Consider the following 13,426-nt stretch of genomic DNA (forward strand, 5'->3'; position numbering starts at 1 on the left):
ATAGACTCACACGGAAACCCATAGAGAACCATAGACTCACACAGAGACCCATAGACTCACGCGGAGACCCATAGGGACCCTTAGACTCACACGGAGACCCATAGAGACCCATAGACTCACACAGAGACCATTAACCTCACACGTAGACCTATAGAGACCCATAGACTCACACGGAGACTCATAGAGACCCATAGACTCACACAGAGACCCATAGACTCACACGGAGACCCATAGAGACCCATAGACTCACACAGAGACCCATAGACACACACGTAGACCCATAGACTCGCATAGAGACCCATAGACTCGCATAGATGAGCCTATAGACTGATAGACTCGCATAGACCCATAGACTCGTGTAGAGACCCATAGACACACACGGAGACCATTAGACTCACACGGAGACTCATAGAGACCCATAGACTCACGTAGAGACCCATAGACACACACGTAGACCCATAGAAACCCATAGACTCACACAGGGACCATTAGATTCACACGGAGATCCATAGAGACCCATAGACTCGCGTAGAGACCCATAGACACACACGGAGACCCATAGAGACCCATAGACTCACACAGAGACTCATAGAGACCCATAGACTCACACAGAGACCATTAGACTCACACATAAACCCAACGAGATCCATAGACTCGCATAGATGATCTTATAGACTGATCGACTCGCATAGACCCATAGACTCGCGTAGAGACCCATAGACACACACGGAGACCCATAGAGACCCATAGACTCACACAGAGACCCATAGACACACACGGAGACCCATAGAGACCCATAGACTCACACAGAGACCCATAGACACACACGGAGACCCATAGAGACCAATAGACTCACACAGAGACCATTTGACTCACACGGAGACCCATAGAGACCCATAGACTCGCGTAGAGACCCATAGACACCCACACACAGAGAGCCATAGACTGTCAGTGGACACGAGCCCACGTGACGCGTGGCCGCGCCTCTCCTGGGGAGTGCAGAACACAAGGTGCTCAAGCTGACGGCTCCTCAGCAGCGGACGGCCGCGGTCACCCTGAGCCCCGACCCCAAGCTCACGCAGTGCCTCTCCTTCACCTACGTCGCTCGCATGCCCTGGACTCTCAAGGTACCACACGCAGGCACACACACACACACACAGAGTGTGTGTCAGTAGCAGACTCGCCACCCATCGCGATCCCCCACCCTTCCACCCATGAAATCTTTAAAGGTCCCACCACCCAACCACCACTGCTCTGGGTGAAGCTGGGTGGACTAAATACATTGTGATGCGGTACTCAGAGAAACTAATGGGGAGAGATAAACACACAAACTACAAATATACAGCAGCAAGCATCAGTGTTGGAATCGAACCCACGACCTCCTGTACACCAGGCGAGGTAGTTAATATCTCTTAGCCACCGTGATGATGGGAGAGAGAGACACACACACTCCAAATATACAGCAGCAGGCGTCAGGGTTGGGATCGAACATACGACCTCCTGCATACCAGGCGAGGTAGTTAACATCTCCTAGCCACAGCAGCACCCCGGTGTGGGGAACAGTAGTGTAGCGACCCGGGTTCGATTCTCGCACACGGCCAATACCAACTACGATCATGTGCGCAGATCGTGGGCCTCCCCTAAGTCGACTCAGCCTCAAATGAGTACCCGGTGCGATGTGTAAACATTCCCACTAGGGAGAGGAAATGCTGCCGGACGCGGTGCTGGCCACCCGCCCCTTCGTGTGCCGTGCCGGCCTTCATAGGTGCTGCTGCTCACTAACAGCACTTGCTCCCAGCAGTCTGTTAAAGGCTACGCGGGTGATCTTTGTCTTTGTGCGCGTGTGTAGTTGGGTAAGTCCGGTGATGCCACCCCCCTGGTGAGCCTGGCTGGCTCTGCTGGATATGGAGGCAGTGTCACTGCACTGGAGCCGCAAACCACCGAGGTATGACTTCAATAATATACATCACAATTATTACTCTTAGGTTCTATGGGAACCTCATTTGCCAGTAAAAAATATGATAATTGGTTCTTTACCCTTCTATCTGGCAACAAAACTGACACCTGTTTACAAGGAGTCATGTTTGCATAGACCGCAATACCTGCAGTCATAATACAAACAAAAGAACATAACTCTGATAATGTGCACTGTCCTTGAAGTTGACAGTGCACATTATCAGAGTTATGTTATTTTGTTTGTATTATGACTGCAGGTATTGCGGTCTATGCAAACATGACTCCTTGTAAACAGGTGTCAGTTTTGTTGCCAGATAGAAGGGTAAAGAACCATACTCTTAGGTTTTTTCGGTAAAGTCACGTAGGTAAAACTAAAAATAAAAAAGAGAAAAAAATAATAATAAAAAATAATAAAAATAAATAATAAAAAGATAGAATTAATAATAGAAATAAAATAATAAATCACGACGTTTTGGGCGCAACACAAGCGTCCGTCATCAGGTGGGACAACCACAGCACGAAACAAATGCTGAAGTGGTCAAAAGAGCTGCTGTAACAAGAGGTTATATAGGTAAGAGACGGGGGAGGAGCCAGGGAGGAGAGATGGAGGAGGGGGGGGGAAGTGGGCGGGGCTGGGAGTGGGAGGAGGAAGACACTGGAGATGCGCATATGAAGGGGGCTTTTGGCTGTGTTGCGCCCGAAACGTCGTGATTTATTATTTTATTTCTATTACTATTTCTATCTTTTTATTAATTTTTTTTATTAAAATGTATCTTTATTATTTATTTAAATTTTTACCTACGTGACTTTACCGAAAAAACCTAAGAGTATGAATCCTTGCAGTCACGAAAGCTTCAAATCTAGAATCACAATTATTTATCATAATTCTTTTAGAACTGTTTTTTGTGTTTAGTTTGCTCCATCCCCCCGCACACTCCGATTAGCAACGTACGGTTCGAAAGAAGTTCAACATACATACACATACACATCCTACCTCGCCAAACTTTATCGTGAGTACATTGTTTACGGGGGACATTATTTTCGATTGACGCGTCTTTCGCTTAACGCGCCGACTCTTTAGGAACGCATCGACTACTGGCGCGTTAAACGGAGAACTGCTGGAACTTGATGTCTTCCCAGGAAAGGAGAAACACGTTAAATGCGTGATGTGTTCCCGGCTCGATGTGCGGAGGTCGAGATAGTTGTTGAAAGTATAAACGACTAAACAATTAATTTGTATCTTACCAGGAAAGGCCCACTGAGCTATGTAGCTCTTTTTTTCGGAAAGCGACCTGGCCACAAATGATAGCTCAACGAAAATGGCTTATCACGTGGACATTTATGGCAGCCAAATACGCGTGACGTCGATCCTCAATGCGGAGGGGAAAACCCGGAGGCCCTGGAGAAAAATCCACGTGAGCACAGGGAGAACATTCAAACTCTAAATATACAGCAGCAGGCGTCAGGGTCGGGATCGAACCCACGACCTCTTGCATACCAGGCGGGGGAGTTAACATCTCCTAGCCACCGTGATGATGATGATGATGAGAGAGACGCAAACTCTAAATATACAGCAGCAGGCGTCAGGGTCGGGATCGAACCCACGACCTCCTGTGTACCAGGCGAGGGAGTTAACATCTCCTAGCCACCGTGATGGTGATGATGACAGAGACACGCAAACTCCAAATATACAGCAGGCGTCAAGGTCGGGATCGAACCCACGACCTCTTACATACCAGGCGAGGTGGTTAACATCTCCTAGCCACCGTGATGATGATGATGAGAGAGACACGCAAACTACAAATATACAGCAGGCGTCAGGGTCGGGATCGAACCCACGACCTCCTGCATACCAGGCGAGGGAGTCAACATCTCCTAGCCACCGTGGCGTTTATGGTTCGTGCTCGTATCCCCCCCGCGTGTGTGTGCGTAGGCACGTCTGGAGTTGAAGTTCCAGGACCTCATGATCCAAGCACTCGGTTTGCAGACGTGCAACCCGACGGAGATCAGCTTCGTCGGTACGTCCATGCGACAGTGAGAGAGAGAGAGGGAAAGCGACATATGTAATATTGTTAAACAGAGAGACAGGTCAAGCGGCATCTGTAATATTGTTAAACAGAGAGAGAGGTGAAGCGATAGCTGTAATGTTGTTAAACAGGTAGCCCAGCGATGCTTCTGCTGCTGCTGAGTCAGCAGCCGTGCTCCTGCACCGCTGCCAACTTCATCATCATCATCATCAGCAGCAGCATCATCAGCAGCAGCATCATCATCATCAGCATCATCAGCAGCAGCAGCATCATCAGCAGCATCATCATCAGCAGCAGCAGCAGCATCATCATCATCATCAGCAGCAGCAGCAGCAGCATCATCAGCAGCAGCAGCATCATCAGCAGCAGCAGCATCATCATCATCAGCAGCAGCAGCAGCATCATCATCAGCATCATCAGCATCATCATCATCAGCAGCAGCAGCATCATCATCAGCAGCATCATCATCAACATCATCATCATCAGCAGCAGCATCATCATCATCAGCAGCAGCGGCATCATCAACATCATCAGCAGCAGCGTCGTCGTCGTGAGCCAAATCGCGAGTTGAGCTGCGCGACTTTAATGGTTGCGCAGCTCAACTCGGTCGCTCGTCGCTTTGCGGGTGGACGAGGGATGCCGCCGCCGCCTGCGAGTTCGTTTCTAGCGCAGCAGGCGGCTCGGGATGAGGCCGCGTTCTTAGCCAACCGCTGTCGCCCGCTGTGTTTGTGTTGCAGGCTCCGATCCCGCAGACACGCAGGAACGCAAGGGTGAGATCTGCGTCCTGCACGCCGCCTCCTCCTCCTCCCAATTCTACACCGCAGCCTCCTGCTCGCTCGATACCGCCTCATCTTCCTTCTACACATCCTCCTCCTACTCCTCCTCCTTCTTTTCCTCCTCCTTCTCCTCCTCCATCTTCACCTCCTACTCCTCCTCCTTCTCCTCCTCCTTCACCTCCTCCTCCTTCACCCCCTCCTTCTCCTCCTCATCCTACTTTTCCTCCTCCTCCATCTTCACCTCCTCCTCCTCCTTCTCCTCCTCCTTCACCTCCTCCTCCTTCACCCCCTCCTTCTCCTCCTCATCCTACTTTTCCTCCTCCTCCATCTTCACCTCCTCCTCCTCCTTCTCCTCCTCCTTCACCTCCTCCTCCTTCACCCCCTCCTTCTCCTCCTCATCCTACTTTTCCTCCTCCTCCATCTTCACCTCCTCCTCCTCCTTCTCCTCCTCCTTCACCTCCTCCTCCTTCACCCCCTCCTTCTCCTCCTCATCCTACTTTTCCTCCTCCTCCATCTTCACCTCCTACTCCTCCTTCTCCTCCTCCTTCACCCCCTCCTCCTACTCCTCCTCCTCCTCCTCCTCCTCCTCCGCTACTTCTCCTCCTCCTCCTCCTTCACCTATTCCACCTCCTTCTCTGCCTCCTCATTCCTACACCTCTTTCTCCACTTCCTCCTCCTCATTTCTCCGGGACCGCCAACAGCACACGAGGTTATTAGAAAACACGTGGTTCTAGACGCGGCGGACGAAAGATGGTAAAGGTTTCGGCCACACGTTTCGGACAGGGGTCAAACACAGGGGTCAAGCACAGGGGTCAAACACAGGCCTCATATCTGTCCTTCGCCAGGAGCTCGCATGACTGAGCCCATCCCACTGACACGGCCGATAAATCACAAGTAACGCTCCATCTTCTGCGTACGCACGCACGTTGAACTTCTTTCGCGCCGTACGTAGCCAACCGCGCTTATCGGACGTGCGGGGCGTTTGCGGGGGACAACAAACTAAACGGGCCCACAAAAAGTAGCTCTAAAGTGAAGAGTTTTCAATCGAGGTGAAGGTAAAAAAAAGGCGTTTCGCTCCTGTTGTGCATTCGCGGGGTCTCAGCCCAGCTGACGAAAGACAGATGTGTAAATAACTCGGCAGTGTGTTCGGTCCCTGTCCGGAACGTCGGGAGCACCTCTCACCACCTTTCCTCACCTCCGCCCGGCGTTTCCCACCGCAGAACTGTCTGGCAGCGCTACTTTTCATCGCATACGTGGTTTACATGTTGTTTACATGTAGGTTACATGTGTAACGGCGTAAGTTGCGCAGGAGATGTTTGACGGAGGCAACACGCATTTATTAACAAATGGGTACTATACAGTACGTAGCGCACCCTAACACAGGAAGGGGTAACGGCCCCTTCACCCGGTCTATCCGAGGCAGTGTCCCTCGGCTAACGTTTCCCCGTTAGCTCCTACTACACTCCTCTAACCCAGACCATCCTATAGAGGCTAACTCACCTGGCCCAGCTTCGGCTCAGGTCCGACCCTCAGCAACACGAGCCTGGCGCTCACAAGGACACAGACCTCACTGCTCTGAGGTCGCCCCTGGCTTGCCCTGCTCGGCTCTTACAAGAGCAGCGAGTCAGGGTAGTCCCAGGGCTAGCTAGATGGTCTTCAGTCTTCACTGGCTCTTCTGCTCCAACGACTGCCTCGAGCTCTCTCGCGCACCGCCTTATATACCCAACTGCCCCCCGAGGGGCGGGGCTGTATGCGGACGTTGATGTAGACACCCCACGCACGGACCGTGATGTAGACACTGCAACGTAATGGCTTGCTACACCCCGGTACGCAACACCTCTACACATGTTGGGTGTGTGTGCGTTGTGGGGGGCGGGTGGACACATTGGTTATCGAGCTATGAAGCCGGCCACACGGGTTCCATTCCCGCTCACGACCACCAATACCGGTAACGATGATCTGAACCGTTCCTGGGTCGCCCCTAGGTCGACTCAGCCTCAAATGAGTACCCGGCGTGGCGTGTAAACATCGTCACTGGGGAGACAAAGGCGGTCGGGCGTGGTGCTGGCCATCCACCTGCGCGTGTGCCGTGCCGGCCTTCATAGGTGCTGCTCTCACAGCACTTGCCCCAAATAGTCTGTTGAAGGCTATATGGGGGATCTTTGTCTTTGTGTTGTAGAGTGGATGACGTGTGTGTGTGTGTGTGCCAGTCAACCCACTGCACCCGGGTCTGTCCCGTGACCTCCTTCACGTGGCCTTAAAATGCACATAGCCTGGCACAAGCGCCATGGTGACGTTGTTGTTGTTGCAGTTTGGGTTGTGCGATGTCTCCCTAAAGAGTTGTGTTTCTGTCACAGCCCCTGGCCCGCATTCTCCATCCTCCCCGGGGGCCCATCTACCCCACCCGGCTCACCCAGGTAGCCGCGTCACGCCACCCCCCCCCCACAAGCGACAGGCCACTGTCAATAGATGTTAGTTCTAAGCCATTGAGAGTCTAAGCTTTTGAGAGTTGGTCAATTGCAGATGCACCCACCCACTCGCTCGCCCACCCACCCATCTACTTACCCACCCACCCATCTACTTACCCACCCACTCACCCACCCACTCACCCACCCACTCACTCACCCACCCACTCACTCACTCACTCACCCACTCACTCACTCACCCATCCACTCACTCGCCCACTCACTGATTCGCTGACCCACCCACTCCCTCATTCACCCAAGCCAACTGTTAAGATATTGTAGTTCTAAGCGAGTTAGTATTTGCTATGCCATTGAGAGTTGGTGAATTGCAGATGCACCAACTCACGCACCCACTTGCACACCCACCCACCAATCTATTTACCCACCCATCCACCCACTCACCCTATCCACACACTCACCCATGAACTCATTCGCTTACCAACCCACCCAGTCACTCACGCACCCACTCACCCCACCAACCCAATGATTCGCTTACCCACTCACCCACCCACCCACCCACTCACCCACCCACTCCCTCTTCCCAACGTCTTGTCTCTTCTCACAATTCAAGTTCCTAGAATCAACCCACCCGCGCCTGCAACATAGCTTCATCCCAGAGGTCGCAATCAGGTACCCGATACCCGTTTGCGACCCTGGTGCGGCCGGGTACGGGTAAGGAATCAAAAACCGTTTGCGACCTCTGTAACGAACCCGGCGACCTGAGTTTGATTTCCCGCTCACGGCCACCCAACGCCCGGTGACGATTCATCTTGCACCAGGTTCTAAAGCGTTGCGTTTTTTGTTGCCAGATAAGAGGGTAAAATAAGTATAACCCGTAAAAACAAAGTTTTTCACTATAAATCCTTTATATGCGTGGCGGCTAGAGTCCTCTCGTCCTCTGGCTTGAGATGGCTGCCACCTATGGGTCAGATGATTGCATTGCACCATTAAGCAATTGGTAATTAAATATAATATTTTTGTCCTAAAAAGTGTAAAATTTTGGAGAAAAAAAATTTCACGAACATTAATTGTCACGCACAACGAGTCTGTGTGGAAAATGTCAGCTCCATTGGATCACGGGAAGTGGGTTAAAAAACGACCGAAAGATGTGCACGGTCCTAAGCAAGCAAGCGAACTTAATGTAAAGGATTTAAAAATCAATCATCGAGTTGCGTTTCTGTCGCAGGGCCTGGCGTGCAGCCCCCGTCCTCCCCGGGGGCCCGTCCGCCCCACCAGGCGCACCAAGGTAGTCGCGTCCGCGCCAACCTCCCCACAGAAAGTTTGAGTGATGGACGGTGATTTTGTGTGGCCAGTCAAGGGGGGCGATTAGGCCAGTAACATCGCCAGATTTAGTTTTTAGGCTATACGGGGATCTTTGTTTTCGATAGGTGCTACTCGCTAACAGGACTTGCCCCAATAACCTGTTAAAGGCTATACGGGGGGTCTTTGTTTTCAATAGGTGCTACTCGCTAACAGCACTTGCCACAATAATCTGTTAAAGGCTATACGGAGGATCTTTGTCTTTGATAGGTGCTACTCGCTAACAACACTTGCCCCAACAGTCTTTTAAAGGCTATACGGGGGATATTTGTTTTCGCCAGATGCTACTAGCTAACAGCACTTGCCCCAATAATCTGTTAGAGGCTATACGGGGGATCTTTATCGTTGATAGGTGCTACTCGCTAACAGCACTTGCCCCAACAGTCTGTTATCGGCTATGCGGGCGAATCGTTGTCCGCGTGCGCAGACGGCAAGAACAAAGGCTGCCAGGTGCCCGAGGTGTTCAAGCTCACCGTGACGCCAACGCAGGCCGAGTACAAGCCGGGCGACAGGGCCGTGTTCCGTTGTGCCGACGGTCTGTACCCGCTGCCCTGGGGCAGCGTGTGCCTGCCCTCCGGCCACTGGGAGTCCATCACGCAGTGCGTGGGTGAGTGAGCGAGCGAGCGAGCTTGCGACGGGACCGCCGGACCCCGCACGTTCGCTCGGTGCCGGGGCCGGGAGGCTTCGCGATCGGAGTTCAAGTCCAGCTTGGGGGTCCATCGGCCGCATCGTCGTCCACCTGCGGAAACTCTCCGTGCGTGGGCTCTTGGGGTGTCTGTCCGAAGGGCGTACGTAGTAAGTTCGACGTAAGTTGAACTTGTTTTCTCGCCGTACGAAGCCGATCGTGCTCATCGGACGTGCCGGGGAAAAGGACAACAAACTAAAAACACAAAAAGCAGTTCTTAAGAAATGGCGTTATCAATGTAGATGATTGTAAAGTGCGTACCTCGACTGGTTTTCTCCTATCGGAAGGAAGAGCGTTCCAGACGGCCGCAGAAGCGCGTCGCAAAAAGGCGCACGTGCCGGCCATCAAGTCATCCCATCGATTAGCGCGGTTGGCTACGTAGGGTGCGAAAGAAGTTCCACATACATCGGCGGTCGGATAGACGTATGTTTCAAAAGTAGGAAGGGCCCATTGTGTGGAGCCCTGTGGTTACACCAGCGAGGCGTCTCTCCCACCCCCCATCTTGAGGTTGATCGGGATTTGAACTCGTGCCCCAAACCCTCCCCGTGACTTCTTCTGTCGTGCGGATACGAGTTGACGGTCGATCTGAACCGGCCCCGGGGCCTCCCCTAGGTAGACTCAGCCTCAAGCGAGTACCCGGTGCGGTGTGCGTTGAACACCTGCTGCTCGCCAACAGCACTTGCCCCAACAGTCCATTAAGGCTGCGCGGTGGATCTTTGTCTTTGTGTGCGCGCGTGCGCATGCAGAGCGCCCGGTGTGCGTGCTTCCCAAGCCACCGGCTCAGGTCGTCCTGGCGGAGAAGTTGCCGCAGCCGGTTTACCAGCCGGGCGACGGCCTCACGTACTCGTGCGCCGCCGGCTGGAAGCTGCCGCCCGTCGCGGGGCGACCGCAGCCCATCAACGACGCCGTGCAGTGCGCCGCGGGACGCTGGGGGGACTTCAAGTGCGTGCGCGCCTAGCGGGGGTCGAACCACGCCACCGCCGCCACCGCCTACCGCCGCATACCGCCACCTACCACCGCCTACACCCACCTACCACCGCATACACCCACCTACCAGCATCTACCACCACTAACGACTGCTTACCACTGTCGCCTGCCCCTGTTCACCACCGCCTACCCCCGTCTACCGCTGCCTACACCTGCCAACCCCCGCCTACCGCCACCTACACCCACCTACACTCGCCTACCCCTGCCTACCGCAGCCTATACCCACCTACACCCACCTACACCCACCTACCCCAGCCTCTACCCACCTACACCCACCTACACCCACCTACCCCCGCCTACCCCAGCCTCTACCCACCTACACCCACCTACCCCCGTCTACCCCTGCCATCCCCCGCCTACCCCCGCCTACCGCCACCTACACCCACCTACATCCACCTACCCCAGCCTCTACCCACCTACATCCACCTACCCCAGCCTCTACCCACCTATACCCACCTACCCCAGCCTCTACCCACCTACATCCACCTACCCCAGCCTCTACCCACCTATACCCACCTACCGTCGCCGACCCCCGCCTACTGCTGCCTACCCTCGCAAACACTCAAAGCGTCCGTCAATCACTTCACCGCGCGTGTGGCCTGAAAAGGAAAAAAATGTGTATAATAAGCGACGTTTCGGGCAAACGGCCCTTCGCAGCACATAACGAGAGAGATCGCAGAGATCGAGTGGGTACGAGTAAGGTGGCTTCTCTGTTTATGTGTTATGAAAGAAGGGGAGTTGCCTGAAACGTCGGCTGTTAAATATATGTTTTCCACTTCTAAGGCCACACACGCATACGGCGTTGCTTGCATCTGCGGGTTCCGCAGTGACCTTTGACATAACAAAAAACTACAAACTAATTTTTTTTAATGTACCAGGTAAGGGCCTACAGAGCTATGTGGCTCTTTTGTTAGAAAGGCGACCTGGCCACAATTGGATCGCCCAACAAAGTGGCTTATCGTCGGCATTTGGACATTCATGGCAGCCGAATATTCTAGAAGCGTGACGTCTAAACGTGGAGGGAAAAAACCGGAGGACCCCGAGATAAATTGACGCGACCATGGGGGGAGAGAGAGACACACACACACACAAACTCCAAATATACAGCAGGCATATTGAGCGTCGGGATCGAACCCACGACCTCCTGTATACCGGGAGAGGTAGTTAACATATCCTAGCCACGGCGGTGCCCAACCTCACGGAGTCGACTTTGCGAGCCACCCACCCCGCTTTGAGTAACGTCGCGTTCACAAGGACACGGGCGACTTTGGCGTCATTCAAAATGCGTCCAATTGGACTGGTGAATCCGCACACGCCCGCCACACCGCTACAATGCAACGTGATTTCACTTCGTTGTCTTTACAAAGACGGTCCTCGCGCTAAGGAAGACGTGTTCATGAGGCGGTTGAGCTTCATCTGAAAAATAAACGTGAACGCCAACACGAATCATTGCGTCGTCGTCTTTGCGCCGTATCGGGCAGTGGTCCACACTCTTTGGTTCTTTCGGTAAAGTCACGTGGGTATTGCAGTCACGAAAGCTTCAAATCAAGATAGAGCAGCGGTCCTTCAGCCTTTTATTGCTGCAGCCTTGGGGAGACAAAGGTGGCCGGGCGCGGTGCTGACCACCCACCTCCCTCGTGTGCCACAGTGCTGGCTTTCATAGGTGCTGCTACTCGCTGACAACGCTTGCCCCAACAGTTCGTTCCATACTATTCTGGGGCATCTTCTTAGTTTTTTTCGGTAAAGTCACGTAGGTAAAAAATAGAAAATAAAATTAATAAAAGTAAAATTAAAATAAAATAAAAATCACGACGTTTCGGAGGCAACACAAGCTTCCGTCTTCAGGTGGAACCGTCACAGCACGATTGCTGTTTCAAGTAAGAGAAATTCCAAGAAAACAGTCCTTGTATATATACTGGTTGAGGGTTGGAGGAGCCAAGGCAAGCACCTGGATATTATTATTGTGAGGTTCGAGGGCATCTTTGTCTTGCGCAGTTCGGTTTTGTGATTTCTGCCAGGGGCCATTTGGATATTTATAACATCATTCGCGGGCCATACAAAATTATCAACTTAAAAATTAGCCTGTTTATATTTGGTCAAACATTTAATGAACTCACCCCTAATGCGATGGCTGGAACTGCTTCTCTTTGGCGAGGCGTGTGATGTTAGCTGGTGTTGATGGTGTTGCTGCTACTCGCAACTGCTTTTCCAGGTTTGCTCCTAGATTTATTGAATTTTGAGTCCCGCCTGCGGTTGCCTTGGCAGGGCCAGACCCAAATGAATTTGTGGGCCTTGTACGGCCCGCGGGCCGGACGTTCCCCACCCCTGCCCTAGAGCAGTGAGTATATCTTAACCATACTCTTAGGTTTTTTCGGTAAAGTCACGTAGGTAAAAATTAAAATTAATAAAAGTAATAATATGAATAAAATAAAATAATAAATCACGACGTTTCTGAGTCAACACAAGTCTCCGTCATCAGGTGGGACCGTCACAGCTAGATTTAAATCTATTTTCTATTATTATTACTTTTATTAATTTTATTTTTTACCAACGTGACTTTACCAAAAAAACCTAAGAGTATGAATCCTTGCAGTCACGAAAGCTTTAAATCTAAAATCTAGAATATATCTTAACCCTTTACTGCAGCCTTGCACCCCCTTTTGATTCTCAACCGTTCAAACAAAATGTGAATAAATACACAGGGTTTGATGAAACAATGTAAGTTCTAGCTTACGTGTCCGTTGCTTCATTTGTGTTTTTGATGATTTATCGTCTTTAAAAAATATCGCATCCCCCCCCCCCACCACCAGAATGGGCATCTTGCACCCACAAAGGGATCATAGCAGTCAACCCGTACGGTTTACCCCGTGTTCTTGTGCAGGGAAATCGAGTTGTCAGGTCTATACGGCGTACAGCCGTTCCAATACGGGCAATGTTTAAAAATATATTTTTGGTCTATTTGTGTTTATCCCTTGTGATGGGACTTTGTAGGATGAACGTTGAGATCGATAAGGGGCACGGGGTGACCAATAAGGTTTTGAATTGGTCATATTGTATATATTGTGATTTTTAAAAAAATATTATAAGTGAATTATGTTGTTCTTTGGGTATGTATCACCAATCGTGATAACGTCAATGATTCTCGCTTCAACATTTATGATCCTCTTTTTAACAATGATGTGTGTAACTATGTCAGGTCTCGGGATTCAG

General features: G+C 51.7%; 1 protein-coding gene across 1 annotated transcript in view; it reads left to right on the forward strand.

Moving 5' to 3' along the window:
• The window catches only part of LOC144735191 (uncharacterized), a 31,214-nt gene extending 19,552 nt beyond the window's left edge, over window positions 1–11,662 (forward strand). Inside the window, exons 10-17 of the mRNA XM_078617650.1 lie at window positions 1,003–1,127; window positions 1,850–1,945; window positions 3,890–3,974; window positions 4,721–4,753; window positions 7,117–7,176; window positions 8,411–8,470; window positions 8,972–9,151; window positions 9,976–11,662. Coding sequence (XP_078473776.1) covers window positions 1,003–1,127; window positions 1,850–1,945; window positions 3,890–3,974; window positions 4,721–4,753; window positions 7,117–7,176; window positions 8,411–8,470; window positions 8,972–9,151; window positions 9,976–10,187 — 851 coding nt within the window. The 3' untranslated portion in view covers window positions 10,188–11,662. The remainder of the gene's footprint in view (window positions 1–1,002; window positions 1,128–1,849; window positions 1,946–3,889; window positions 3,975–4,720; window positions 4,754–7,116; window positions 7,177–8,410; window positions 8,471–8,971; window positions 9,152–9,975) is intronic.
• The last annotated feature ends 1,764 nt before the right edge of the window (window positions 11,663–13,426 follow it).

Source organism: Lampetra planeri, chromosome 54 (assembly GCF_965212315.1).
Source record: "Lampetra planeri chromosome 54, kcLamPlan1.2.h2, whole genome shotgun sequence".
In the NCBI taxonomy this organism is placed as follows: domain Eukaryota; kingdom Metazoa; phylum Chordata; class Hyperoartia; order Petromyzontiformes; family Petromyzontidae; genus Lampetra; species Lampetra planeri.